Raw genomic sequence first — 26,197 nt, 5'->3', positions numbered from 1 at the left:
GAGCCCCAGTTCTCAGAGACTAGCTGTGGGATTGTGAAGTCTTTATAATGCTGCAAATCTGCATCTTACCTGTTTTTCTGCTGTCATGTCAAGTGCCTCCACCTGTGTCTCTGTTTGTCTGTCATAACCGGACCTTTGTCAGAGACGATTGTATCATGTGTTTGGCTATCCAAACATCTCTACTGGTCACATTGATAATTTATTACTTCCTTATTAAGCACCCCACACTGAGTGAGGGACTTCACCTACAGAGTCTCTAAACTTCTCCCAGAGATTCGGACTCAGTAAACTGAGGTGGGACTCATGATTTTCCATTAAAAAAAGAAAAGGGACCAGGGATTCTGATTGGGGCTGTCCAAAGAGGACATTTTAAATAACACATGCTAGAGTTCCTGTTATCAATAACTCACTGTTCCTTTTATTTGCTGCCTTGCAATGTATTCAATTGTTGCATGCTCGTCTTAGTTTTACACTTAGATTGTAAACTCCCATCAGGAAGAGGTCATGCTTTTATGTTTTTCTTTTGGGAAATAGAAGAAACTACTAGAGGGCTACATATCCAGAAGGCACTCCGTAAATATTTTTAGATGAATATAAAGATGAATGAGTAAATGAGATTTTGGGACGATTTTTGCCCATTTGTTACGCCTTTTGGGGGAAGATTTCCCCTGGGATAAGATTATAGATGATGATTATAAATATATTTATTAACTTTTCTGGGTAATAATCACCACTACTGACTCTTCTTTTTCAGGGAACTTCCAAAATGGCAAAAGAGTGAGCCTCTCTGTGTATCTCGGGGAATTTTTTGACATCCATTTGTTTGTCAATGGTACTGTGCTACAGGGGGACCAGAGGTAAGTCAGAAGCCCAAAATGTCCAAATTAAAAAGGACTCTGGGACACCATTGCACACTCCCCTAATTTTTCAGATGAAGAAACTGGAGCCCAGAGAGAGGAAGTCAATGTGCTCACAGGGAATGAGCAGCAGGGCTAGGGGACAGCCGGGCTCCCAACTGCTGGTCTTACCCCTTAGACTGCACCACAGTCTGAACCCGTAGCCTGGTCTTGGGGTTGAAGAGAGACAAGCAGAAAATATATGAGAAGCTCACTTCCTGAGCTCATCCTTGTTTTTCCAGCGTCTCCATGCCCTATGCCTCCAAAGGGCTCTATCTAGAAACGGAGGCTGGGTACTACAAGCTGTCCAGTGTGGCCTATGGCTTTGTGGCTAGGATCGATGGCAACGGCAACTTTCAGGTCCTCCTGTCAGACAGATACTTCAACAAGACCTGTGGGCTGTGTGGTAACTTTAACATCTTTGCTGAAGATGACTTTAGGACTCAAGAAGGTAAGCTTTTCTGGGGTACCATTTCCCAGAGGCGTGGTTGTGCTTATAACTTCCCTGCTCACAAACCTTCACTACGCTACCCCCCTGGCATTCCAGCCTTCATCTCACTCACCTCACCTCAGTGTATCCTGCCAACCTTACCTCTTGGCATTCCACCTCACTGCCTTGACCTCTCATCACACCAGATCGTGGAACTCCTCAAACCTGACTTGGTTCAACTTTGAATTCCCCATAGCAACTTACATGGGGTAGATGGTTGGTAAATGCTGGATGGTTTGAATAGGCCCACGTGAACCAGTGCAATGGAACTTCATGGATAAAATCTGTGAAGGGAGGTCTTTAACACTGCCCCAAAAGGCCAGTGTGTGTGTGTGTGTGTGTGTGTGTGTGTGTGTGTGTGTGTTTGTGTGCATGTGTGTTACAAACAATAGAAGGTAACAGAGACAATGTGAAAATCACTACTAATCTTTAATCTTCTTTTGATAATTTCAATTACATATTTTGATTTTGATTATACTAATCAAAAACATTTGATTAGTGACGCTCCCTTGCAAAAGCTAAACATTTATATATCAGTTCTTCTTTTTCCTTATGACCCAACTACCTTCTGATTAAGGGGTAAGCATGTAGAGAAACAGTTGACTATGCCTTTCACTGGACTGGAAAATAGATTGTTTCTGTCTTCTGCAGCACTGATTTTTCAAACTTTTCATTGTTCAATGTGTACATTTAAGACTATAAATTTTCCTTAAATACCATGTTAGCTGCATCACACCAATTTTGATATGTAACATTTTCATTTAGTTCTTGAATTTTCCAATTTTCATTTTAAATTCCTTTATAACCTATAACATGGTTTAAAATTTCCAAATGTTTAGAATTTTTAAAGTTATCTTTTGTAATTAAATTGATTTCTAAATTAAATTAGAAATTTGGGGAGATTTGTTTGTGGTCTAGTACGTGAACTTTTTTTTGCCATTGTTCTATGTATGTTCCAAAAGATTGTATTCTCTGATTACTGCAGGATTCTATACGTACTTGTTGAATTAAGTTTCTTAATTGTATTATTCAAATCTATATGTTTACTACACTTTTTGTCTGCTTCACCTACCCATTAGTAAGAGAGCTTCTTTAAAATTTGCTACAGTGGTGTTGTATTTGTCAGTTCCTTCATGTAATTCTGAGTTTTGCCATATATATTTTGAGCACTTGTTATTAGAGTTTAGAAATGTTGAATCTTTCTGGTGAATTGTTCGTTTAATGTAATGGGTAATCATTTTTAACACTGCCTTTTGCCTTAAAATCTGTCCAATGTTAATATAGGTACTCTACTTTTTTTGGTTTGTTTACTTGATATATCTTTTCCTATACTTCCAACCTATCTGTGTGGTTTTGTTTTAGATGTTCAGATGTGCCTCATGAAAGCAGTTTGTAGCTGGATTTTATTATTATATGTTAAAAGTCAGATTTATTGAGGTATGATTTACATACAGTAAAATTCACCCTTTTAGTGCACAGTTTTATGAATTTTCACAGAAGTGTAGAGCCATATAACCATCACAATCAAACTATAGAACAGTTTCATCACCCCAAATTTCCTTGTGTCTCTTTGTAGTCAAATTCCCCCCCCCTACTAGCCCTGCTAGCCACTGATACTTTTTCTGTTCTTATTCCTGTTCTGTTCCTATAGTTTTGATTTTCTCAAATTCATATAAATGCAGTCATACAGTACTTAGAGTATTTTGCCTTTTAAGTCTGGCTTCTTTCATTTAACATAATCTTCTAGGGATTCATCCATGTTGTTGCTTGTATCAGTAGTTTGTTCTTATTTATTGTTGAGGCATAAAGCTGCAATTTGTCCATTCACTAGTTGAGCGATGCTTCCTTGTTTCAAGTTTTTGGCAATTATGAATAAAGTCACTCTAAACATTCATGTATAGATTTTTTGTCTCCATTTTTTTATTGTGGTAAAATACACGTAACATAAAAATTTACTATCTTATCCATTTTTTCAGTGTATAGGCCAGTGGCACTGAGTACATTCACATTGCTGTGCAATCATCACCATTATCTATCTCCATAACTCTTTTTATCTTGTAATTGAAACTCTACCCATTAAACAACAACTCCTTATTCTCCCCTTGCCCCTGCCCTTGCAACCAGTATTCTACTTTTTGTGTCTATGATTCTGACTACTCCAAGTGCCCCATATAAGTGGTGTCATATAGTATTTATCTTTTTGTGACTGACTTATTTCACTTAGTATAATGAATTCATTTATAATTCATCCTTCTTATAGCATATGTCAGAATTTCCCTCCTTTTTAAAATTTTTTTTTATTGGGGAATATTCGGGAACAGTGTCTTTTTCCAGGACCCATCAGCTCCAATTCAAGTCGTTGTTTTTTTCCAATCTAGTTGTGTAGGGTGCAGCTCAGCTCCAAGTCAAGTCATTGTTTTCAATCTAGTTGTAGACGGTGCAGCTCACTGGCCCATGTGGGAATTGAACTGGCGACCTTGGTGTTATGAGCACTGCGCTCTAACCAACTGAGCCAATTGGCTACCCCCAGAATTTCCTTCCTTTTAAAGGCTGAATATACATTGTATGCATATGCCACATTTTGCTTATCCACTCATGCATTGATGGATAGTTGGGTTGTTTCCATGTTTAGCTATAGTGAATAACACTGCTATGAACATAGGTGTACAAGTATTTTTTCAAGACTTTGTTTTTTATTCTTTTGGGTATACACCCAGAAGTGGAATTGCTGGATCATATGGTAGTTCTGTTTTTAATTTTTTGAGGGACCACCATGCTGTTTTCCACAGTGGCTCTGGCATTTCACATTACTACCTACAGGGAACAAGGGTTCCGATTTTTTACATCCTCACCAAACTTGCTATTTTCTGTTTTGTTTCAGATAGCTGCTATCCTAGTAAGTGTGAAGTGGTATTCATGTATAATTTGTGTATGTGTGTGTGTTTGTGTGTGTATGTGGTGTGTGTATGTGGTATGTAGATATATGCTTTAATTTCTCTGGGTAAAAGTCTAGGAGTGGGATTAGTGGATGTATATTTAACTTTGTAAGAAACTGCCAAACTGTTTTCCAGAGTGGCTGTAGAGTTTGTATTTCCACTAGCAATGTATGAGTTCCAGTTTCTCTGAATCATTGCCAGCATTTGGAATTGTCAGCTTGTTATTATTTTTTTTATTTAGCAATTTTAATAGATGTGTAATTATATCATATTATTGTTATTTTAATGTAACCTACTCTTTTCTGTTTTTTAACTGTAAAATTTTGCTTTTTTCATTCATTTTATATTAAATTGTATTGTTGATGTATTTGAATTTATATTAACCATCTTATTTTGTGCTTTCTACTATTACTACTTCTTTCTCTACCATCCCTATTACCCCCCTACCTTGTTTGAATAACCACAAAATCTGGTATTATTAGTATAGTTTTACACAATCTGTGATTCTTCAGATATGCCTTCATGTTTAACAGGTTCTTTGCTCATAATTTCTCCTTACACTTTACTCTTTCTCCCCCTAAGTTCAATTTCTATTTTTCTAATAAAAAACAATAAAATCCTTTAGTAGTTTCTTCATTCAGGATATGGTTGTGATAACTGAAACAAACATTCCTGCGTTCTTATGTGATACTTTAGCTAGGTATATAATTCTAGGACATGAGGTTTTTATTGCAGTACTTTGAGGATGCTATTCCATTGCCGCTATTAAGAAGTATGTTGTCAGTCTAATTATTATTTCTTTGCAGATAATATGTCATTTATCTTTGTGTATAAGTCATTTCTGAAATTCCGCTGTGCTGTGTCTAGGTGTGGGTTTTATTTTAATTATCTTACTTGAGGCTTATTTTGATTCCTAAATCTGATGATTCCTATCTTTCATCAGACTTAGAAAAATTTGAGTCATTTTCTCTCCTTCTATTGTTGGACATTTTTATTCTATCTCCTTCCCCCCATCTTTTACCTTACTTCCATTTTTCTATCTCTTTATCCTTTGTTGCTTTTTGTGTGGCGCCTCATGCTGACTGGTGAGAATGAATTATGTGCATCTCTTCCAACTCACATTCAGTTAGGTCATGTTGGAAGTTTGAAGATGGACATGGTAGTTGCTTCAGATAGTTGTTTCAGATAGTTGTACCATAGAAACCAGAAAATTCTACAAGTCAGAGTTTTGCTTCCCCCTACATCCGAGAGCTGGCTTATCAGCCCATCACTAGTTAGATCTGTCTTCCAGTTCATTAATTCTCTCTCAACTCTGTCTAATCAATAGATGATGTCTAATCTGTCAATTGAATTTTCTTTTTATTTCATTGACTATATTTGCAATTTTGAAGAAAAATATGGCTTTTTTCGACAATACTATTTTTTCTCATTGCTTTGTATTTTTATCGTTTCAATTTCTTCTTCATAATGATAATTTTAAATTGTTTTATAACCTCTATACAAAACTTTATTAGTTTTTTAGAGCTCTAATCTTTCTATTTTTATGTCTGCTGATTTTGCTTAAAGTTGATTGTTTTCTATGTCTTATAATTTTGGATTGTGAACTCATCTTTAGAGTTTTATGTTAATATTCCAATATGAAGTTACCAAATATCACAAGAAGTATAAGTTGGAATCTCAATCCTACATTAAGACTTTCTCACCACTATAAATTCTCAGAGGAGACTTTTCCTCTTTTACCCAGAACCCAGACCAAAGAAACAAACTTAAAAAAAATAATTTTCCTGTTTATCAAAGTGGTTTTTTCTTGTCAACTTTCTCATGGAGGGTGCAATCTTTCAAGAGTCCCAACAACACAAAGGGGCGTCCAGCCCACCTTCTCACATCATGCAGCCCCAGAACCCATTTCAATCTCCACAGAGCTGTTAAGCCCTGGACTCTCTCCAGGGCTTTCCCCATCCAACACAAAACTTCTTTTTAATATGGTGTATTAGAAATTGGGCTAGCCTATATAGCACAGAGTGACTAAAAACCCAAAGGGTACCTATTACAATGCCTGGCACACAGCAGAAACTCCATAAATTTAAGTTACCTTTCCTTTAGATTCTCTCATGTATTAGTTTCATGTGGCTCCCATGAAATTGCCACAAACCTGATGATTTAAAACAACAGAAATCGATTCTCTCACAATTCCAGGAGGCCAGAAATTCAAAATTAAGATGTTGGTAGGGCTGCACTCTCTCTCTGGAGGCTCTAGAAAAAAATCTGTTCCTTTCCTCTTTCAACTACTGTTGGCAATCCTTGATTTGTGGCTGCATCATTCCAGTTTCTGACTTGTCTTCGTATCACCTCTGATCTTCCTCTGCCTCTCTCTTATAAGGATACATGTGATTGCATTTAAGGACCACTCAGGTAATCCAAGATAAGCTTTCCCTCTCAAGATCTTTCATTTAATCACATCTTTTGCCATATAAGAAAATATTCACAGGTTCTAGAAATGAAGAGGAGAATATATTTTTGGGAGGCCATTTTTTCTACTTACCATACCCCAGAGGCCATCTGACTATATTTACAAGGTTCTGCTTTTTTTTTTTTTCCTTTCCCCAGGGATAGTTTATTTTCTATTCTCAAGTACATTATTTGGTCTTGAAACATACTTCATTCTTCCAGACCTGCTTGTGCAAAATGATTGCTTGCCTCAATGCTCTATTAAGTCCTTCTGCAGTGAAGATTAAATAGTGTTGGTGCTGCTGGTCACTGTGACATAAAGTAGGCACCTACTTTGCACCAGGCCATGTTGGCCCATGAGGCCTTCATCGTCTGTTGTGGATAGTTGACAGTATCATGATTGTTATAAGTACTAATGCACAGAGCCTGTGAGAGCATGGGGATATAGTGATCTGGTGTGCAGATGCAGGTGGCCACTATATGTGAGTCTCCATCCACCTGGCTAACACGGTTTGTCTGCTCCACCTTCATGATTCCCTAAGACCCTGCCCCACCCAAATTTCAGGTACACCCGAGCCACTTCAAGTGGCTTTTCCATACAAATGGCCTGTCTTGACTTATGCTGAGGACTTTCCTAAAATCTCTCAAAGGTTCACAACACCCAAACAAGCAGCATCTGGCTTCAGCATGTTTTGTACCTCTTGCTGTGCATCTCAAAGCCTGGCACTAACAGCAGCTGGTCTTGGTTTATGGCTTGGCCTGTCAAGGCACTTCCAAGCCCAGTGTGGGTAGCCGCCATCTGCAGATTGTTTTGTGGCACATGTCAGGTGGCTCCGGGCAGGGCACAGGCTATGGCTGAACTTGGCCTGTGGTGTGGCCCCTCCCAGGAAGCACTAGGGCTGACATTCTTGGTGGCCAGCTTCAGACCGAGTAGGAGCATCACCCAGCCACCTCCAAGGATGACACATCCAGGAGCAGACTGGGTAGGCACCAGAGCCCTGCTAAAGTGAATCCTGCTCCATAGTGTCAGCCCCTGCACAGCAGCTTCTCTACTGGGGTTATGGCCAGTTTTCACAACCAATCAGCCTGAGGGTCAATCTCTCCTATTGACATACATACAGCAATCAAGGCTCAAGTACAACAGGAGGACACACACACCCACTGAAGGGACACATCTGGAGCACCTGGTTCAGATGACCAAGAAGACTGTGCCACTGGACCACACAGGACACCTCCTACACAAGGTGACTCTACTAAGACTAGGAGACATAGCATCCCTACCTAATACATAGACACAAACACAGGGAGGCAGCCAAAATGGGAAGACAAACATGTCCCAAACAAAAACAAAAACAAAAATAGAACAAGCTCCAGAAAAAGAACTAAACAAAATAGAGACAAATAGTCTATCAGACTCAGAGTTCAAAACACTGGTAATAAGAATGTTCAATGATCTCAGTGAGAACTTCAACAAAGAGATAAGAAACATAAAAATGGAGACAGAAAACATAAAAAAAGAACTAGTCAGAAATGAAGAATATAGTAACTGAAATGAAGAATACATTAGAGGGAATCAACAGTAGATTAGAAGAAACAGTAGATTAGAGGATCAAATCAGTGATTTAGAAAATAAGGTAGCAGAAAACATCCAATTAGAACAGCAAAAAGAAAAAAGAATCCAAAAAATGAAGATAGTTTAAGGAACGTCTGGGACAACATCAAGTGTACCAACATTTACATCATAGGGCTACCAGAAAGAGGAGAGAGAGAACAAGGAATTGAAAAACTATTTGAAGAAATAATGATGGAAAACTTTCCTAACCTGATGAAGGAAATGGATATTCAAACCCAGTAAGCACAGAGAGTCTCAAACAAGATGAATCCAAATAGGCCCACACCAACACACATTGTAATTAAAATGTCAAAGTTTAAAGACAAAAAAAGAATCTTAGAAGCAACAAGAGAAAAGCAGTTAGTTACCTATAAGGGAGCTCCCATAAGACTGTCAGCTGATTTCTCAACAGAAACTTTGCAGGCCAGAAGGGATTGGTACAAAGAACTCAAAGTGATGAAAAGCAAGGACCTACAACCAAGGGTACTCTACCCAGCAAAGCTATCATTTAAAATAGGACAAAGTGCTTCCTAGACAAGAAAAAGCTAAAGGAATTCATCACCACCAAACCAGTATTACAGCGGGTGCTAGAGGGACTTCTTTAAGATCAAAAGAAAAAAAAAGACTAAAGAATATGAATAATAAAATGGCAATAACTACATATTTATCAACAATTACTTTCAATGTAAATGGATTAAATGCTCCAATCAAAAGATAGGGTGGCTGAATGGAGAAGAAAATGAGAACCTTACATATGCTGCCTATAAGAGATTCACTTCAGATTAAAAGACTCACACAGACTGAAAGTAAAAAGATGGAAGAAAATATTTATGAAAATAGAAACAAACAAACAAACAAACAAAGATGGGGTAGCAATACTTATACTATACAAAATAGACTTTAAAACAAAGGCTAGGGTGAGGTGGTATCTCATTGTGGTTTTTATTTGCATTTCTCTGATGGCTAGTGAGGTTGAGCGTTTCTTCATATGTCTGCTTGCCTTCTGTATGTCCTTTTTAGAAAAATGTCTCCTCAAGTCCTCTGCCCATTTTTTAATTGGGTTGTTTGATTTTTTGGAGTTGAGTTGAGTGAGTTTTTTTATAGATTTGTGATATTAATCCCTTATCGGATATATCATTGGCAAATATCCTTTCCCATTCAGTAGTATCCCTTTTTGTTTTATTGATGTTTTCCTTTGCTGTGAAAAAACCTTTTAGTTTAATGTAATTCCACATGTTTATTTTTTCTCTTACTTCCCTCGCGCGAGGGGATATATTAGTAAAAATCTTACTCCGGGTAATGTCTATGAAGTTTCTTCCTATATTTTCTTCTAGATATTTTATGGTTTCAGATCCTACATTTAAGTCTTTAAGCCATTTTGAATTTATTTTTGTATGTGGTGTAAGGAAGTGGTCCAGCTTCATTTTCTTGCATGTGTCTGTCCAGGTTTCCCAGCACCATTTATTGAACAGACTGTCTTTACCCCATCGTACATTCTTGCTTCCATTGTTGTAGATTAGATGGGCATATAGGCATGGATTTATTTCTGGACTCTCTATTCTGTTCCATTGATCTATGTGTCTATTTTTATGCCAGTACCATGCTGTTTTGATTACTGTAGCCTTGTAGTATAGTTTGAAGTCAGGTATCGTTATACCTCCCACTTTGTTCTTATTTCTCAAGATAAATGGCTATCATTAATAATCAACAAACAACAAATGCTGGCGCGGATGTGGAGAAAAGGGAACGCTAGTGCACTGTTGGTGGGATTGCAGATTGGTGCAGCCACTATGGAAAACAGTATGGAGGTATCTCAGGAATCTGAAAATGGAACTACCCTATGATCCAGTAATTCCACTCCTAGGCATCTATCTGGAGAAATCCAAAACTCCAATTCAAAAATCTTTATGCACTCCTATGTTTATTGCAGCACTTTACACAATAGCCAAGACATGGAAACAGTCGAAATGCCCATCGGTAGATGACTGGATTAAGAAACTGTGGTACATTTATACAATGGAGTATTACTCAGCCATAAAGAAGAAAGAAATCTTACCATTTGCAACACCATGGATGGATCTAGAGAGCATTATGTTAAGTGAAATAAGTCAGAAAGAGAAAGACAAGTACCATATGATCTCACTTATATGCAGAATCTAAAGAAAAGAATAAGTGAATGAACTAATCAGAAACAGTTTTGGGGACAAAAAGGAAAAACTGAGAGTTGTTAAATGGGTGGGGGTGTGGGGATAAGAGGGAAGGTGAAGGAATTAGGAAACAGTTGGTAACCACAAGATGGCCTCAGGGTTTTTGAAAATTAATTTGGGGAACGTAATCAATAATGTTGTAAAGATTTTGTAGGTTATCCGATGGACACGTGTCCCATTTGGGAGACTACCTCAGGGATACTGTAGGTGCCTGACCATGGCACTGTACACCAGAAGCTAAACAATAATGAATGCCAACTATAATTTTATATATATAATGTGATGGCTCGTCACGAGGCCGGAGGGATAGTGGATGGGGGGAGGGCGGTTCACAGTGTAAGGGATATAAATGATGAACGTCTAAGTATTATCTTATCTTGTACACCTGAAACTAATAAATTAAAAAAATAAATAAATAAAACAAAGGCTATAAGAAGAGTAATCCCACTTCAGGATATTGACCTGAAGAAATCCAAAATGCTACTACAAGGGGATGTGTCTATCCATATGTTCATTGCAGCATTGTTTACAATGGCCAAGATATGGAGGCAGCCTTGATATTCATTGATGGATGAGTGGATAAAAAGTACATAGTATATACATAGATTAATATATACAATGGAATGTTGCTCGGCCATGGAAGGGAATGAATTCTTGTTATCTCAGGTGGCATAAATGGATCTGGAGGGTATCATGCTGAGTAAAGTATGTCAGAGAAAGACAGATGCAATATGGTTTCACTTATATGTGGAATCTAAAGAATAAAATAAACAAACGAAACAGAAACAAACTCATAGATACAGAAAACATTTTGAGGGTTGCCATATGAGAGGGGAATTGGGGGTGTGGGTGAAGAAGGGGCAGGGATTAAGACGTACAAATTAGTTGTTACACAGTAGTTGTGGGTTGTAGGGTATAGCATAAGGAATATTGTCAATAATATTATAATAACTATGTGTAGTGTCAGATGGGTACTAGATTCATCAGGGTGATAGGTGGGAGGTGGTTGGAGGGTAGGGTGAAAAATGTGAAAAGATTAAGAAGTACAAATTCATAGGTAAGAAATAGTCGTGGGGATGTAAAATAAAGCATGGGGAATATGATTAGTAATATGGTAATAACTATGTATAGTACCAGGTTGGTACTAGTCAGGGGAATCTCTTCTTAAATTATATAAATGTCTAACCACTATGCTGTATACCTGAACTTAATATAATATAATATTGAATGTCAACTGTAATTGAAAAATTAAAATGGAGGGAAAGGTGAAGGGGAATAAAGTTAAAACTTCCAGGTATGAGACAAATAAATCATGGGGATGTGATATGCAGCAGAGGGAATATAGTCAATAATATTGTGATAGCTGAGTACAGTGTCGGATGGTTGCCGGACTGATCATGGTGGTCACTTCTTTAGGTGTATAAATGTTGAGTAACTATGATATGTACACCAAATCAATATAATATTGTATGTTAGCTATATTTTAATAAAAATCTTTTAAAAATAACATTATAAATGACATATATGAATTTAGAGATAAGAGACACAGCCTGTGCCCTGAATTAAGGAACTCACAGTTCCTTCACAGTTGAAGGAACTCACAGATGAATATAAGCCAAAAAAGTGCTAACACAAAGGATGATGAGAGGTTTTTTAAATTTATTTATTGGGGTGACAATTGTTAATGAAATTACATAATTTCAGGTGTACAATTCTGTATTACATCATCTATAAATCCCATTGTGTGTTCACCACCCAGAGTCAGTTCTCCTTCCATCACCACATATTCGATCCCCCTTTACCCTCATCTCCCACCCCCACCCCCCCTAACCCTCCGGTAACTCCTAAACTATTGTCTGTGTCTATGAGTTTTTCTTTCTCATTTGTTTGTCTTGTTTTTTTTTAATTTGTTTTTGGTTTATATACCACATATCAGTGAAATCATATGGTTCTCTGCTTTTTCTGTCTGACTTATTTCGCTTAGCATTATACTCTCAAGATCCATCCATGTTGTCACAAATGTTCCTATATCATCTTTTCTTACCGCCGAATAGTATTCCATTGTGTATATATACCACAACTTCTTTATCCATTCATCTATGGAAGGACATTTTGGTTGTTTCCAAGTCTTGGCCACTGTAAACAAAGCTGCAATGAACATTGGAGCACACGTGTCTTTATGTATAAATGTTTTCAAAATTTTTTGGGTAGATACCCAGGAGAGATATTGCTGGGTTATATGGTAATTCTATTCGTAATTTTTTGAGGAACCTCCACACTGCCTTCCATAACGGCTGCACCAGTCTGCATTCCCACCAACAGTGTATGAGAGTTCCTTTTTCTCCACAGCCTCTCCAACACTTGTTGCTATTTGTCTTGTTGATGATAGCCATTCTGACTGGGGTGAGGTGATATCTCATTGTGGTTTTTATTTGCATTTCTCTGATGATTAGTGATATTGAGCATTTTTTCATATGTCTATTTGCCATTTGTATGTCCTCTTTGGAGAAATGTCTCTTCAGGTCGTCTGCCCATTTTTCAATTGGGTTGTTTTTTGGTTGTTGAGTTTCATGAGTTCCTTGTATATTTTGGATATTAGCCCCTTATCGGAGGCACTGTTTGCAAAAATCTTCTCCCATTCAGTTGGTTGCCTCTTTATTTTGTCGATGGTTTCTTTTGCTGTGCAGAAGCTTTTAAGTTTCTTATAGTCTCATTTGTTTATTTTAGCTTTTACTTCCCTTGCCTTTGGAGTCAAATTCATAAAATGCTCTTTGAATCCAAGGTCCATAAGTTTAGTACCTATGTTTTCTTATATGCAGCTTATTGTTTCAGGTCTTATGCTTAAGTCTTTGATCCATTTTGAATTAATTATGGTACATGGTGACCGATAACAGTCCAGTTTCATTCTTTTGCACATGGCTATCCAATTCTCCCAGCACCATTTATTGAAGAGGCTGTCTTTTCTCCATTATGTTTTTTGCTTCTTTGTAAAAAATTATCTGTCCATATTTATGTGGTTTTATTTCTAGGTTCTCAATTCTATTCCATTGGTCTATGTGTCTGTGTTTCTGCCAATACCATGCTGTTTTGATTATTGTAGCTCTGTAGTACAAGCTAAAGTCAGGGAGTGTGATACCTCCAGTATTGTTCTTTTTTCTTAAGATTGCTTTGGCTATTTGGGGTCTTTTGTGGTTTTAAACAAATCTGATGAATTTTTTGTTCTATTTCTTTAAAAAATGCCATTGGGATTTAGATGGCGATTACATTAAATCTGTATATTGCTTTGGGTAATATGGCCATTTTAACTATGTTGATTCTTTCATCCATGAGCATGGAATGTCTTTCCATTTCTTTGTGTCTTCTTCAATTTCTTTTAAAAATGTCTTACAGTTTTCAGCATATAGGTCCTTCACATCCTTGGTTAAGTTTATTCCTAGGTATTTTATTCTTTTAGCTGCAATTGTAAAAGGAATTGTTTTTTGTATTTCTTTTTCTGAGATTTCATTGTTAGTATATAGTAATGCAATGGACTTTCGTACGTTGATTTTGTAGCTAGCAACTTTACTGTATTCGTTGATTGTTTCTAATAGCTTTTTGGTGGAGTCTTTAGGGTTTTCTATATATAGCATCATGTCATCTGCAAAGAGTGATATTTTAACTTCTTCATTCCCAATTTGGATGCCTTTTATTTCTTTCTCTTGCCTGATTGCTCTGGCAAGGACTTCCTTATGTTGAACATAAGGGCTTCCTTATGTTGAAAAGCAGAGGTGATAGGGGACAGCCCTGTCGTGTTCCTGAACGTAGAGCAAAGGGCTTCAGCTTTTCACCATTAATTATGAGATTAGCTGAGGGCTTGTCATAGATGGCCTTTATTATGTTAGGATATTTTCCTTCTATACCTGTTTTATTAAGTGTTTTAATCATAAATGGATGTTGTATCTTGTCAAATGCTTTTTCTACATCAATTGACATAATCATATGATTTTTGTCCTTTATTTTGTTTATGTGATGTATCACATTGATGGATTTGCAGATGTTGAACCATCCTTGTGCCGCGGGGATGAACCCCACTTGGTCGTGGTGAATAATCTTTTTAATGCCTTGTTGTATTCAATTTGCTAGAATTTTCTTTAGGATTTTTGCATCTGTATTCATCAGAGATAGTGGTCTGTAGTTTTCTTTTTTGTGTTGTCCTTACCAGGTTTTGGTATCAGGAGAGAGTTTTAATAGAGGTATGGCCAAGGTCTTGAGGGAGCTCAGAGAAGGCCACACCCAAGCCAAGCTGGTGTGGGGGACAGGGAGCAGAGCTAGTTCAGAAGGGCTTCCTGGAGGAAGTGGTTTGGGAACTGCATCTTGAAGAATGAGTGAAAATAGTCAGGCAATAAGGGGAAAGAGAACATTTCATACAGAAGGAGAAAGGCACGCAAAGCTACAGAAAAGCAAGAAGGGATTGGCATGCGCTTTATCATCTTTCATGTCATATTCCTCACTGTGCCCATCCATCCAGCCATCCTCTCACCAAACATTGGCTGAGCTCCCATGCCTGTGCCCTGTTGTGTTATGCTGAGTGTTGCACAAAAGGTACTCCCAGTCCTGATGCTTATGTACGAATCTCATGGTTGAGGTGATGACAGAGCTAAAGTTTTCACTCAGAAGTCCTGCGTCAGGTATAACTGGCTTCATTTTCCTGAAACTTTTCTCCACAGGGACTTTGACCTCAGACCCCTACGACTTTGCCAACTCCTGGGCCATGAGCAGTGGAGAACAGCGGTGCAAACGGGGATCCCCTCCCAGCAGCTCATGTAACGTCTCTTCTGAGGAAACGCAGAGGGTGAGTGCAGCCCAGGCTGGCTGTGTTCTGGATGGTGTGGGACTTCTGGAATTAAGAGGCAGAAATACATCTGGTCTCAGGTCCTCCATTTTGCGGAGAAGTGGGCCTCCCTCTGTGGGTCCTTTTGGCTGTTCAATGTAGGGATCCCATGTGTCCCTTTCCTCTTAAAAACCAACTGTGGCTACAGTCTGGTTCACTCTAATACTGTTCTGGGCCTGGAACTCTAAAAATTGGTCCAGTCTAATGAGTCCAATGAATTGGTATAGTGAATGACTCTATTTTTCTACTTTATACTCCTAGACCCTCTTTCTTGTCCCCAAATATTGCCATCATCGCCTGCCAGCTGTCTGAAATTCTGCCAATATAAAACCATTCCTTTTTAGGTTCTTAATAAGTGGTTGTTTAAAGTACAAATAGGAGGGGGAAGCCCCAAGCTCTTACCACCACAGCCACAGGAAGGGGGTTACTTCCGGGAAGCTGGGGGTGGGGTGGGGGAGGGGGTGGGATGGGACTGAAGTGACCAGCTTGTATGCTGTAATCGTTTCCTGAGGGTACCGTAGCAAATTATCTTAAATTTAGTGGTTTACAACAACATAAATGTATTCTCTCACAGTTTTGGCGTTCAGAAGACTGAATTGAGTTTCCTTCGGCCAATATCACGGTGTGGGCAGGGCCTGGCTCTCTTGGGGGCTCTGGGGAGATTCTCCCCTTGCCTCTTCCTGCCCTAGTCCTTGGCTTGTGGCTGCATCACTCCAGTCCATCTCTGTGGTCACATGGCTTCCTCCCAATCTGTGTGTGCCTGTGTCCCTGAGACTCAGTACCGAAGGTGGCACCTCCTATCCTTCCCACACAGCCCCATTTCTACCTGTTTGGCAGCTAGTTAGCAGCTCTTTTTTCTTCAGACTTGCCTTTTATGAGCCTCCAAACCAGAACCTCCCACTTAGAGAGAAGAGAGTGTGTGTGGGAGGGAATGGGCGGTATTGCACCCTGCCTCCACCTTCTCTGCAGATAGAGATGGCCTTTGTGCTTCCTGTGTGGGCTGTTGGGAAGATGACACTTTAGACCGGGAAAGACCTCCTGGTGTTTCCCCACTGTCTGTGTTCCCACTGGAGTGCCTCCACGTGGAGACAGGAGTGGGGAGAAGCAGGCTGAGCTCACATAGCACTTTCAGCATAAGCTCCCAAATTCATTCTTTTTCTCCTCCCTCCTCCCAATTACCACCACATTCCTTTTGGGAAGCTGAGTCCCATTTGAAGTTAGAAGGACAGCAAGGTACTTGAACCATCCACACTGAGCAGTGGGTGAGTGACAGAGACCAACTTTCCTTTTAAAGCTGCCTATGAAGCAGGTGAATTTCAGACTGAATGTCCTCAAGCAATCATGTGCAGTGGAGGGGTGGGGGGGAACGCGAGAGGTATTTTATCATCGTTTTCTTTTATTTCCAAACTTACAGTTCTGTGGTTGGCTGGTGGCTCCCCCTCTCCTGCCCTTCAATGTCTCTAGGCAGGTGTGAGATTAAGGGTAGGGGTGCCTCAGCTGATGAGATGGGGCTGGGGCTCATGCATGTACCTCTAACACAGAATCAGCCCTTTGAGGACATGTGGGCTTTGTCTCATTGTATTTTGCAAACACAGGACACCAACTCAGTGCTGGAAAAATGTTCTCTCACTCTCGGATTACAAGGGGATACATTCATTTATCCATAGAAGTAGAAGGTAAAGACAGGATTTTCAAATGGAGAACCTGACCCAGTTGAGGGGGAAAACCGATCGCTTTTGTCTCCTGGAGATAAAGGAGAGGAAGGGAGAATCCACAGAAGCCTTGTTTTGTCTCTGGGGTGCCTTTTAGTGGCTCCAGCTGCAGGTTCACTACTCACTTTGTCTCCTGGGTGTGTTACAGTCCTTACTAACCAGTGTCTTGGGAGCAGCTTAAGAAACTGGTTACCAAGGTCTGGTTACCAAGGTCTTAGTGCTGAGCGGAGGCCCCAAACACGCCAGACCTCCCAAGGCACAAGCTTCTCCAAGCTCAGAACTCTAGGTTTCAGATTGTTTACCTGAGAAGAGAGGCCTGGCTTTGTCTCAGCCAATCAGTCTGTACATGTTCGTGACTGGGGCACCCTCATTGGCTGGGGAGCACATGACTCATCTCCTGGGAGGTGATTAGTATAGTCATTGGAACTGTTCACAGCCGGCTTAGTCCCACTGGGCTGGGTTCAGAAATCAGGTCTGGTAAATGGGATCGTTTACAAGTGCTTGCCAGTGTGGCTCCAAAGCCTTGTGCAGTGGCAGAGAGTATTGTGTCGTGCAGACTACACGGACCTAAGAACTTTCCTTGAGAGCCGCCAGAATCTGTTCTCTCAGTTCTCTGGCACTTCCCCGCCTTTTCAAGGCGGTAGCATGGAGCCAGCTCTTTCTGAGAGCCAGGTCATATTACTTCTACCTAGGGGATGAATGTTTCCTTGTTATGCCAACAAAACCCAGAGCCTGTCTGCTGGGACTGTTAATGGCTTGTTTGAGTGCATGCAAATTTGCTGTTTTCTCAGCTTTTCAAACAGAAGGCAGGGCTGCTGGAGTCTGAGCTCAGGGCCAGACCTGTTAATAAAAACCCCAAGCTCTAAGTGCTCAAATAATTGATGTTAATTTGCAGGCAACTCTACTGCTCAAGGAACATTTTAGAAAGTACCTTAGGTTGCTTTTTTCTTTAAAACAAATTTAAATTCTGTCCTTCTGGGGAATGTCAGCAAGGGCTAAACTCTTTATAAAGAGATCTTGTTTTTGTCCTGCAGTCCCATCTGCAATGTGAAGGCTGTGGCTCCAGCAGACTGGACTAGCCCATACAGGGCCCTTGCTGATTAGAAACAGGAAGGCCTTCCTTAAGACACTTTACTACCACCTGCTGGGAAGTTGCATCATAAACATTATACATGTACATAGAATGTACGCACACATATATGATGTCTGTGATGTGACTGGTATTCCCTTGGGCGTGTTGCCACTGTGCACTCTATATGACCTGCAGAACTACACTCGATGGCCATGGCCCTGGCTGCGATGCCACGGCGGTGGGGGGGGGGCACAGTCGCTGCAACCATTCTCCTCCTCAGGGTCAACTCCCCCAATGTGGGAAGGTCATCTCCTGCTTTTGCTGCTGCCCTCTGAATGTGAGGACTCTTCATGCCTTTGGCCCCAACAGTCCTCTCCTTATACCTTCTCAGAGTTGGTCCTCAAGATGGACAGTCTTTCTTGAGAAGACTGAGTGCCCCAGTTATTGCTCCACCTTCTAGTGGTGAATTATCCTTCAGCAGCATCAACCTCAGGCAGGTGTCTGGAGCAGAAGAAATTTCTTTTCATCAATGTTCGGAATCTTAGGTTCATAAACACTCAGAGGGGGATGAGATTCTAGAAGCTGTCTAGTTCAGCCCCCTGCCCATTGCCTGATGCTCTCCACAGCTCTGTCCAGATAGACAGGTGACACTGTAACCTTAACTTTAAGAGTCAAGTCTTTGAGACGTCCTTGCTGGGATCTTCCCAGCTCTCTTACAGAGCCTAGCCCTCCTTGGCTCCCTGATAAGTCTCTCCTTTCTTTTTAGCCCCCTTTGAAGCTAGGTGGCCCTGAATACTGGAGTAGCAGGATTATTTTAGTTTGGTTTCACCAGGTCTTATGCAGGTGTTCCCGTCCAATTGTACTCCCATCGGTTATATAACCGTCTCAGATTGCCTGTTTTCCACTGGCTTTGAATTTAGTGTTTATTTAGTAAAAACAATCCTATTCCTTTTGTTCTCTTGCTGCTCATGTCTTCACAGTTTCTCCCTATTCTGAAACAGCGTGCTGTTCATAATGCTCTCCCCTCCAGGAAGTCACCTGTCCTGTACAAGCTAACATTTGTAAATACTCATGTGTACTTTAAATAAGCACAACATTTCTCCTCAATAGCACAAGAGGCACATAAAATACCCATTCAGTTGGGGACAACACAATTCATTCTTCATGTCCTCATGAAATGTTGCCCAAGCCTTTTACTAGCAAAGTAGGTACCCAGCTCTTTGTATTATTTCTGTCAACAGTGTGCTGGGAGGGAGCTCACAGGCCTACAGATGGGTGAGTTAAGCACAGAACTCAGCGGAGGTGCCAAGGGCCCTGGCAGAGCTGGGGGGCTCACTGGCCAGGCCCACTCCTGGCACCTTGCTTTCGTTCCCTGACTTTCTATTCACTTAATTGGGTGTTTGGCCTGGAGTAGAGTTTTCTTAGTGTTTGGGAAGCCATGTGTTACATTAATTTGCTTGGTAGAATAGTTGTGATTCATAGAGGGGCCGATTGTAGTCAGAGTCTAGCTGGTCCAGGGTTAGCCTTGGTAACCCAGGACCCCCGAAGGAGTAAGCTGTCAGATGACAGCACTGTGACCTGGCCTGGTTGTACAGACAGGGTGCCCACTCACTATGTCTCACTGATGCTTAGCTCGGAGTTGGGGTTTGAACACAAGCGCGCACACACGCACACCTTTATCCCTGTGGCAGAGGGAGAACTGCTCTCTCGAGCCATATGGAGGCTAAGGAGTGAGGATGTATTTCACATGATTTGCTGAGGTCCAAGGATCTAGGGTGTGGTCCCTGGTTTCACTTGATCCTCTGTGTCCTCGTGCACTTCTGTCCCTGCTCTGCATCTCAGTCTTCTTTTTCTACGGTGAGCTCTACCCAACACTGACTGAGTCAGCGCCATTTCCTTTAGAGCAGATTCACTCCCCTGACTGCGGGCTGGGGGAAGGGACAGTGAACCCATGTGCTTGTGGTGGGACAGGGCGACTGTGGCCACTGTGCCTCTGGGGGTCTCGCCTTATGACAGAGATCAAGGGCTGTGACAAGGTTTCAAAGATTTCCCTTAAATTAAGCTGAACATGGCCTTTTAGGGTACTTATTTGACAAACGCTCAAGGAGGGTTAGGCAAGGTCCTAGTATTCAAGCTTTCAGTTCATGTGCCTCCAAAACACAACAATCTCAAAATCCTTTAACAAAGTATTTCCCAAGTGGCTTTCTTTCCCTTTTCTTACCCCCTGGTGAGGACAAGAATGAGTGAGAATCCGATGGTACCCACTAGTACATATTTATAGAAATGTTGTGTATGGATTGGGTGACTAAAACTGTGCCAGGTGGATTTGTAATCTTAGTCAAGGGACAAGACACATAGGAAACATTGCGCAACCATGAAAGAGAGCCACACATGCTATCTAGGGTAGTAAATGCTGAATTGCCAAAAGAATGGTAAGTGGGAGGGCGGCTCAGGGAGTCAGCTCTGTGATAAGAGCTGATTATCTTTCCTCACTGGGAGCAGAATGGGTGGAGGGTTCCGTCCCCAGAGCTCAGGCAGACCCCACACTGAGGAAGGTCCTTTGGGGGGCTGGGGACTTCTGACATATCCAGTTACCCTACTTCTCACGTAGGGCTTCTCATGAGGGCTGTACCCTATCTCAGAGAGAGGAATGTCTAACTCTGAAAAAACCATCCATTTGTTGGAAATCTATCAACCAGTTTCACGGGGTCTTTGCGAGCCTGCTTTTGGAATGTGGGTGGGAATCCCAGGCCAGTCAGGAGTTATAAATAGACTCAGCAACCCGCCCTCATCCGTCCTTGCAGGCTGACCAATGAGAAATGATGCCCTGCCCCAGGGGTGAATTCTTGAACCCACTACTTTGGACCAGTTCAGGCTCTAGGCGCCTCCACACCTCCTCCAGGGGCAGTTGCAGGGCACCCACACCAGCGCTGGAAAGATCAGGGCCTCGCTGAACAATCTTGCACTTCATATATTAGCCTCTCCTTTCTTTGTTCACTTCAGCCCTAAGAATGCTTCTCTCCTTTCTCCTTTGTCAGCTGTTTGGGGACTAACACAATAGCTAAGCTTCAGATCTCTTGCTACTACTCCTCTGCCACTGGGCAAATGTGCTTCTTTTCTCTCCCCCTCCAACCAGCTTGGCATCTCCAGGAAAGAGGCCTGGCTTTCTTTAATGAACTGAAAATATGATTAAGATGGGCCACACGTGGGTCTGCACAGCCACTCAGGCAGGGTGAGGTCATGGATTGATGGAGCTGGGGCTGGGGCTCTCTGGCTGTTTCTGGTACCCCAGACAAGAGATGAAGGCAGATAGAAGGGACTGATGCCGGGCATTGGAGCCAGGGAAGTGTTGGAAGTGTGTAAATTAGCCGACCATCCTTTAATCTCCCTGCCAGAATGTTTTAGCAGAGAGCTGAGGAGAAACCATTTCGAGCTGTTTGGCTAATATTGACAGCCTGCTAATGATAACAGTTATAAGTCCTTGATTGCCTTCCTGTGTAGTTTCATTTAATTTTATTATTTTGTGGCATCCACCTAGGGTAGGTATTGCTATTTATGTTAGGAGTAGGTTCCTCTATGAGTTACAGGACTCCTAAAGTAACAATGGTTTATACAATGTAGAAGTTTATTTCTTTCTCATTGTAAAGAAGCTTGGGGTGGGATGTCCAGGTCCGGTATAGGTTCCCACCCATATGCTGGGACCCAAGGTCCTTCTGTTTCATTTCTCTGTTGTCATCAGCATGGGGCTTCTACTTCACGGTCTAAGATGGCAGCTCACGCCTCAAGCATCACAACCACATTCCAGCAGTAGGAAGAGAAGGGACTGAGAAGCACCCTCTCCTTTTGAGAATACTTCCTGAAAGCTGCACATGACCTTTCTGCTTATATTCTATTGGGTTAAGCTTAGTCATATGGCTATTTCTGGATGTAAAGGAGGCTGAGAAATGGAATCTTTATTCCCAGTGGCTATGTGTCCAGGGGAAAATGGAAAACTGACTAAGAAAGAAGGGAGGCATGTATCCTGGACAGCTTTCAATCCCTTCCACACCCTTCATTAATGGGTGAGGAAATAAATGTACCAAGAGGGGACGGAATTTTTCTAAAGTCACACACTTGGGTAGTGAGAGGGTTGGGACTTCAGCCCAACCAGCCTTTTAAAACCTGTACTATATCCCCTGTATGACATTATCTTCTAATCTGATTGTTTGGAAACAAGGTGAGGAGGGGTGAGTGCATCAAGGGCATGAAAGACCATGTAAATTGTGGTTTGGTGGCAGGCACCTGGCCTGTGAATAGAATCGTAGTTTGAGTCCTGTTCAGTCACCCTTTCACTAATCCAGCAGTTTGCAAAAGGTTTAATTTCAGGACCCCTTTACACTCTTAAAAACGATTGATGCCAAAGAGATTTTGTTTAGATATGTGGGTTATATCTATTGATATTTACTATATTAGATATTAAAACTGAGTAACTTAAAACGTTAATTCATTTTATAAGTAATAAACATTATACAGAGGGTGCTAAAAAATGCATACACATTTTAAGAAAGGAAAAACTATTAAAATTACGCTGATGGTAACTACTTTGACTACCTCTTGTAATTGCAGAAGTCAAACATGACTTGTATTCATCTTTTGTTATTGGTATATATTGAGTATATTACAATTATAAAACATTTTTTTCTTTTCTTAAAATGTGCATACATTTTTTTTGCATCCTCTGTATTTAACATGAATAACATCTTTTAAATAAAAACAACTATAAATTCCAAGCAAAAAATGTTTAGGGAGAAGAATAGCATTGTTTCACAGTTTTGCAAATCTCTTCAGTGTCCGGCTTAAGAGAAATCAGCTGGATTCTTGTAACCGCTTCTGCAATCAGTCTGCTATCACAAATCACATAGCCTCTGGAAAATTCCACTGTGAACTTGTGAGAGAATGAGAGCAAAATGGGCAAATGACATCTTAGTATTATTATGAAAATGGTTTTGACCTGTTGGACCCTTGAAAGGATCTTGAGAGTCTGTAGGGATCCCTGGACCAGATTTTTTAAACAGCTGACCTAGTAAATTCTTCATTCTCTCCATGCCTCAGTTTCCAAATCTGAAATATTGTATTTATCTCACGTTTCTCTGAGGAAGTTTGGGTTCTTTGAACGTGTCCTCAGGCCTCTGAAAGGTCAGTTTGTGGGAATGAGCGACGAGATAGTCTCTGAAACAATGTTGTTTATTCAGGAAACCATCAGTAATGCTATGAGATGGGGAGTAGAGAGAGATGAACTGGATAGGTCGGCAGGCGTCAGAGGAAGGCCTGGCTTCGTTGCCTTCCTAATAAGCCGGAACTTGGCCCTCGAAGCTGGGGTGGGACACAGTCATATTTGCCTTTTGTATCGACCTGGACACGCTTCTGGAGACCTAGAGGCCACACAGCCAACGCTTGTTGAGTGAAGGTTTGGTCACCTCCTACCTGCTGATGTCCTCACCCTGGGTCTGAGAGGATACTATGTCGGCTCCAACTTGGGCTTATTTCTGGGGAGGTGTCTTGTCTCGTCTCAGGAACTGGCCTGGGTTGACAAGGCAAGGCTACCTGTGGTGGAGTGGAGAAGCCTGGGAGGCAGGGCTAATGAGCTAGATGTGACACCGCACTGCAGCCATGGGGTCTGGCAGTCCTGCCTGGCTCTCAGACTGTGGTCACCCTAGTAGGCCAAGTGCGGGCCAGGGCTGAAGGGGAAGATGGAGGGCAAGATGGGCCAGACTTTTCCTTTTGTCTCTGCCGAGCAAGAAATCCTAGCCAGATTTCAGGTGCAAACGTAGAGGCCAAAAGAATTGTTCTAAGAAGGAAGGTGGCTGTTTCTATAGAAATCCACTCCCATCCTGCAGATGAATAATCAGAAAACACCCTTCTTACTAAGGCTTTCTGTAAACCATTTAATGCCTCAAGGGACCTCCCAGGAAATGCTAGCGTACTGTTCCCACTTTTTCCCTGAGCAGGAAAAACACAGACTGGGGCCAGGGGGAGATGGGCCGTGCTGGACTCTGCCCACTGTTGCTCTGACAGGGGAGGGGCCGCCGAACTCCTCTGGCTGTCCTGCTGGTGAGAGCCCTAGGTGACTGGTCCCTGTGCCTGCGGGAGTTAGTCCTGTGGTGCAGGGATGGCTTTAAGCCACTGTCCTACAGCCCAGGTGATGGCAGCAATCGTTGGAAGAGACCCATGGAGTTGCCTTTTTGAATTTTCCCTGGTTCCAAATTGTGGGTGGAGAAAGAGGTAGGCAAGAGCTGAGCATCTGGCCCTCTCAGGGATGCCCTCAGCTGCCCTTTAAGAGTCCAGTAACCTTACTTTCTGAATGGCAGGTGGTTTGGCAGAATGGAAAGGACTGGACACAAGACTCTTAGACCTGCCTATTACAAAGCAGTGTGGGGCCTGCCCCATCCCCCATTAGAAAGACACCCACTTTGTTCTGTAGGGGTGTGACCCTCCCAAATCAAAGAGTAACGAAAGCAGATCCTCTGTTCACCACGGAGCACTCAAGGTAGTAGTGAAATGATAATGTCGAGATGGGACAAAGATGTCCTTCTGTCCTTCTGGTGACCTGATCACCATTCTTGAGGATCAGCCTAATGGCAGGAGGAACAGTGGAAGGGATTTCTCTGGTGGTCAGGGTATCATGATGATGATATGGGGCCATTGATTTAAGCTATATCTTTTGGTGCATTATTCCATTCAGTCTTCACCTTAGTCTTTTCAGATGGGCACTGTAATCATTATTCCCATTTTCCAGAGGAGGCAGTGTTAAGTAAACAGCCCAAGGTCACACCGCCAGCATGGGGAAGAGGCTGAACGTGGGTCTGGGCCTGTGAAGTCATAACAAGTCTAGGGCAGGACTCTTTCTGGCATTGTCTTCAGAAACCTCCGTTTCTCCTGTGTTAAATGCTCAGGGTGGCTAATGGAAGGATGCATGTCATCACCTGACACCTCGGTGTCACGGGGCCCGTGACAGCAGTCCTCATTTGTCGATCCCCATTTCACTCAGGACACCCTTCTGCAACGAGGTGAGATGTTGTGCATCAGTCCCCACTGCCAGTAAGTGGAAGAGTTGGACATAAGTTTAATGCTTGTTTTCAGCCACACAGCGGGTATGGTGTCTCCATCCTGAAGTAAGTCAGAAGGGTGGGGTCACGGAGGGGGTACTGCTGTCAGCAGTTGGCCCCCAACATGCAGAGCTGCTAATCCTCTTCACCTGCAAGTGCTCAGATGCAGCTTTGCAGTTCAGTAGCTCATGTGGCTGCTGCTTTTCTAAGACGCAGGGGGAACTAGCCGTGCCTACCTGCTTGGGCCATCGGGGCCCTGGGCCTCCAGACCGCCACTCTCCCTCCCCCCAGGGCCTGCTGCAGTCAGGGTGCGTCTCTGACATTCTGCCCTACCTGCCTGGTTCTGATGGCAGATCTGTGCAGTCTTGGCAGGGGACAGGGCCAGGACACAGGTTTCCCTAGGACCAGAGCACTGTCCTGTCTCCCTGGTGCTGCGGGGTGTCTTGTGGATGCTGAACAGTACTAGGTCAGATTTCTATTCTTCCACGCTCTCTATGGTGCCCCAAAAGACAAGACCCACGAGACCCTGGCTCCTCCTGGCTCTTGGTTTATGCAGGCTTGCTCTGGCCATCCGTTGTGCAGTGTGAGCAGACTGGATTTGCTCTAGATTACCCTCCAGGGCTCAGCCCTACGTACTTCTTTCTTTTCGGCTGAAGTCCTTCCACGAACTGCTGGTTTCCAGTCAGAGAGCATACCTACGTATGAAAGAAATGATGCACCCAGGGGGGTCATTTCTAGCAACAATACTGTGTAGTGTCAAATCAAAGACATCCTTGATTCTAAGACACATCATTGTTCCATATCTATCACTAAGAAAGAAAAAGCTGCCAATTCAAGTGTAATATCAATTGTAAGCTGCATTCCAATCT

At 41.8% G+C, this 26,197-nt stretch overlaps 1 protein-coding gene across 1 annotated transcript in view; it reads left to right on the top strand.

Annotated features, from left to right (window-relative positions):
- VWF (von Willebrand factor) overlaps nt 1-26,197 on the top strand; it is a 138,954-nt gene that overhangs the window by 10,685 nt on the left and 102,072 nt on the right. Inside the window, 3 exon segments of the mRNA XM_081059627.1 lie at nt 755-857; nt 1,139-1,347; nt 15,296-15,420. Coding sequence (XP_080915753.1) covers nt 755-857; nt 1,139-1,347; nt 15,296-15,420 — 437 coding nt within the window.

Source organism: Rhinolophus hipposideros, assembly GCF_964194185.1.
Source record: "Rhinolophus hipposideros genome assembly, chromosome: 9".
Lineage (NCBI taxonomy): Eukaryota > Metazoa > Chordata > Mammalia > Chiroptera > Rhinolophidae > Rhinolophus > Rhinolophus hipposideros.
Note: the sequence above shows the minus strand (reverse complement) of the source record. Positions and strands in the feature narration are given on the sequence as shown.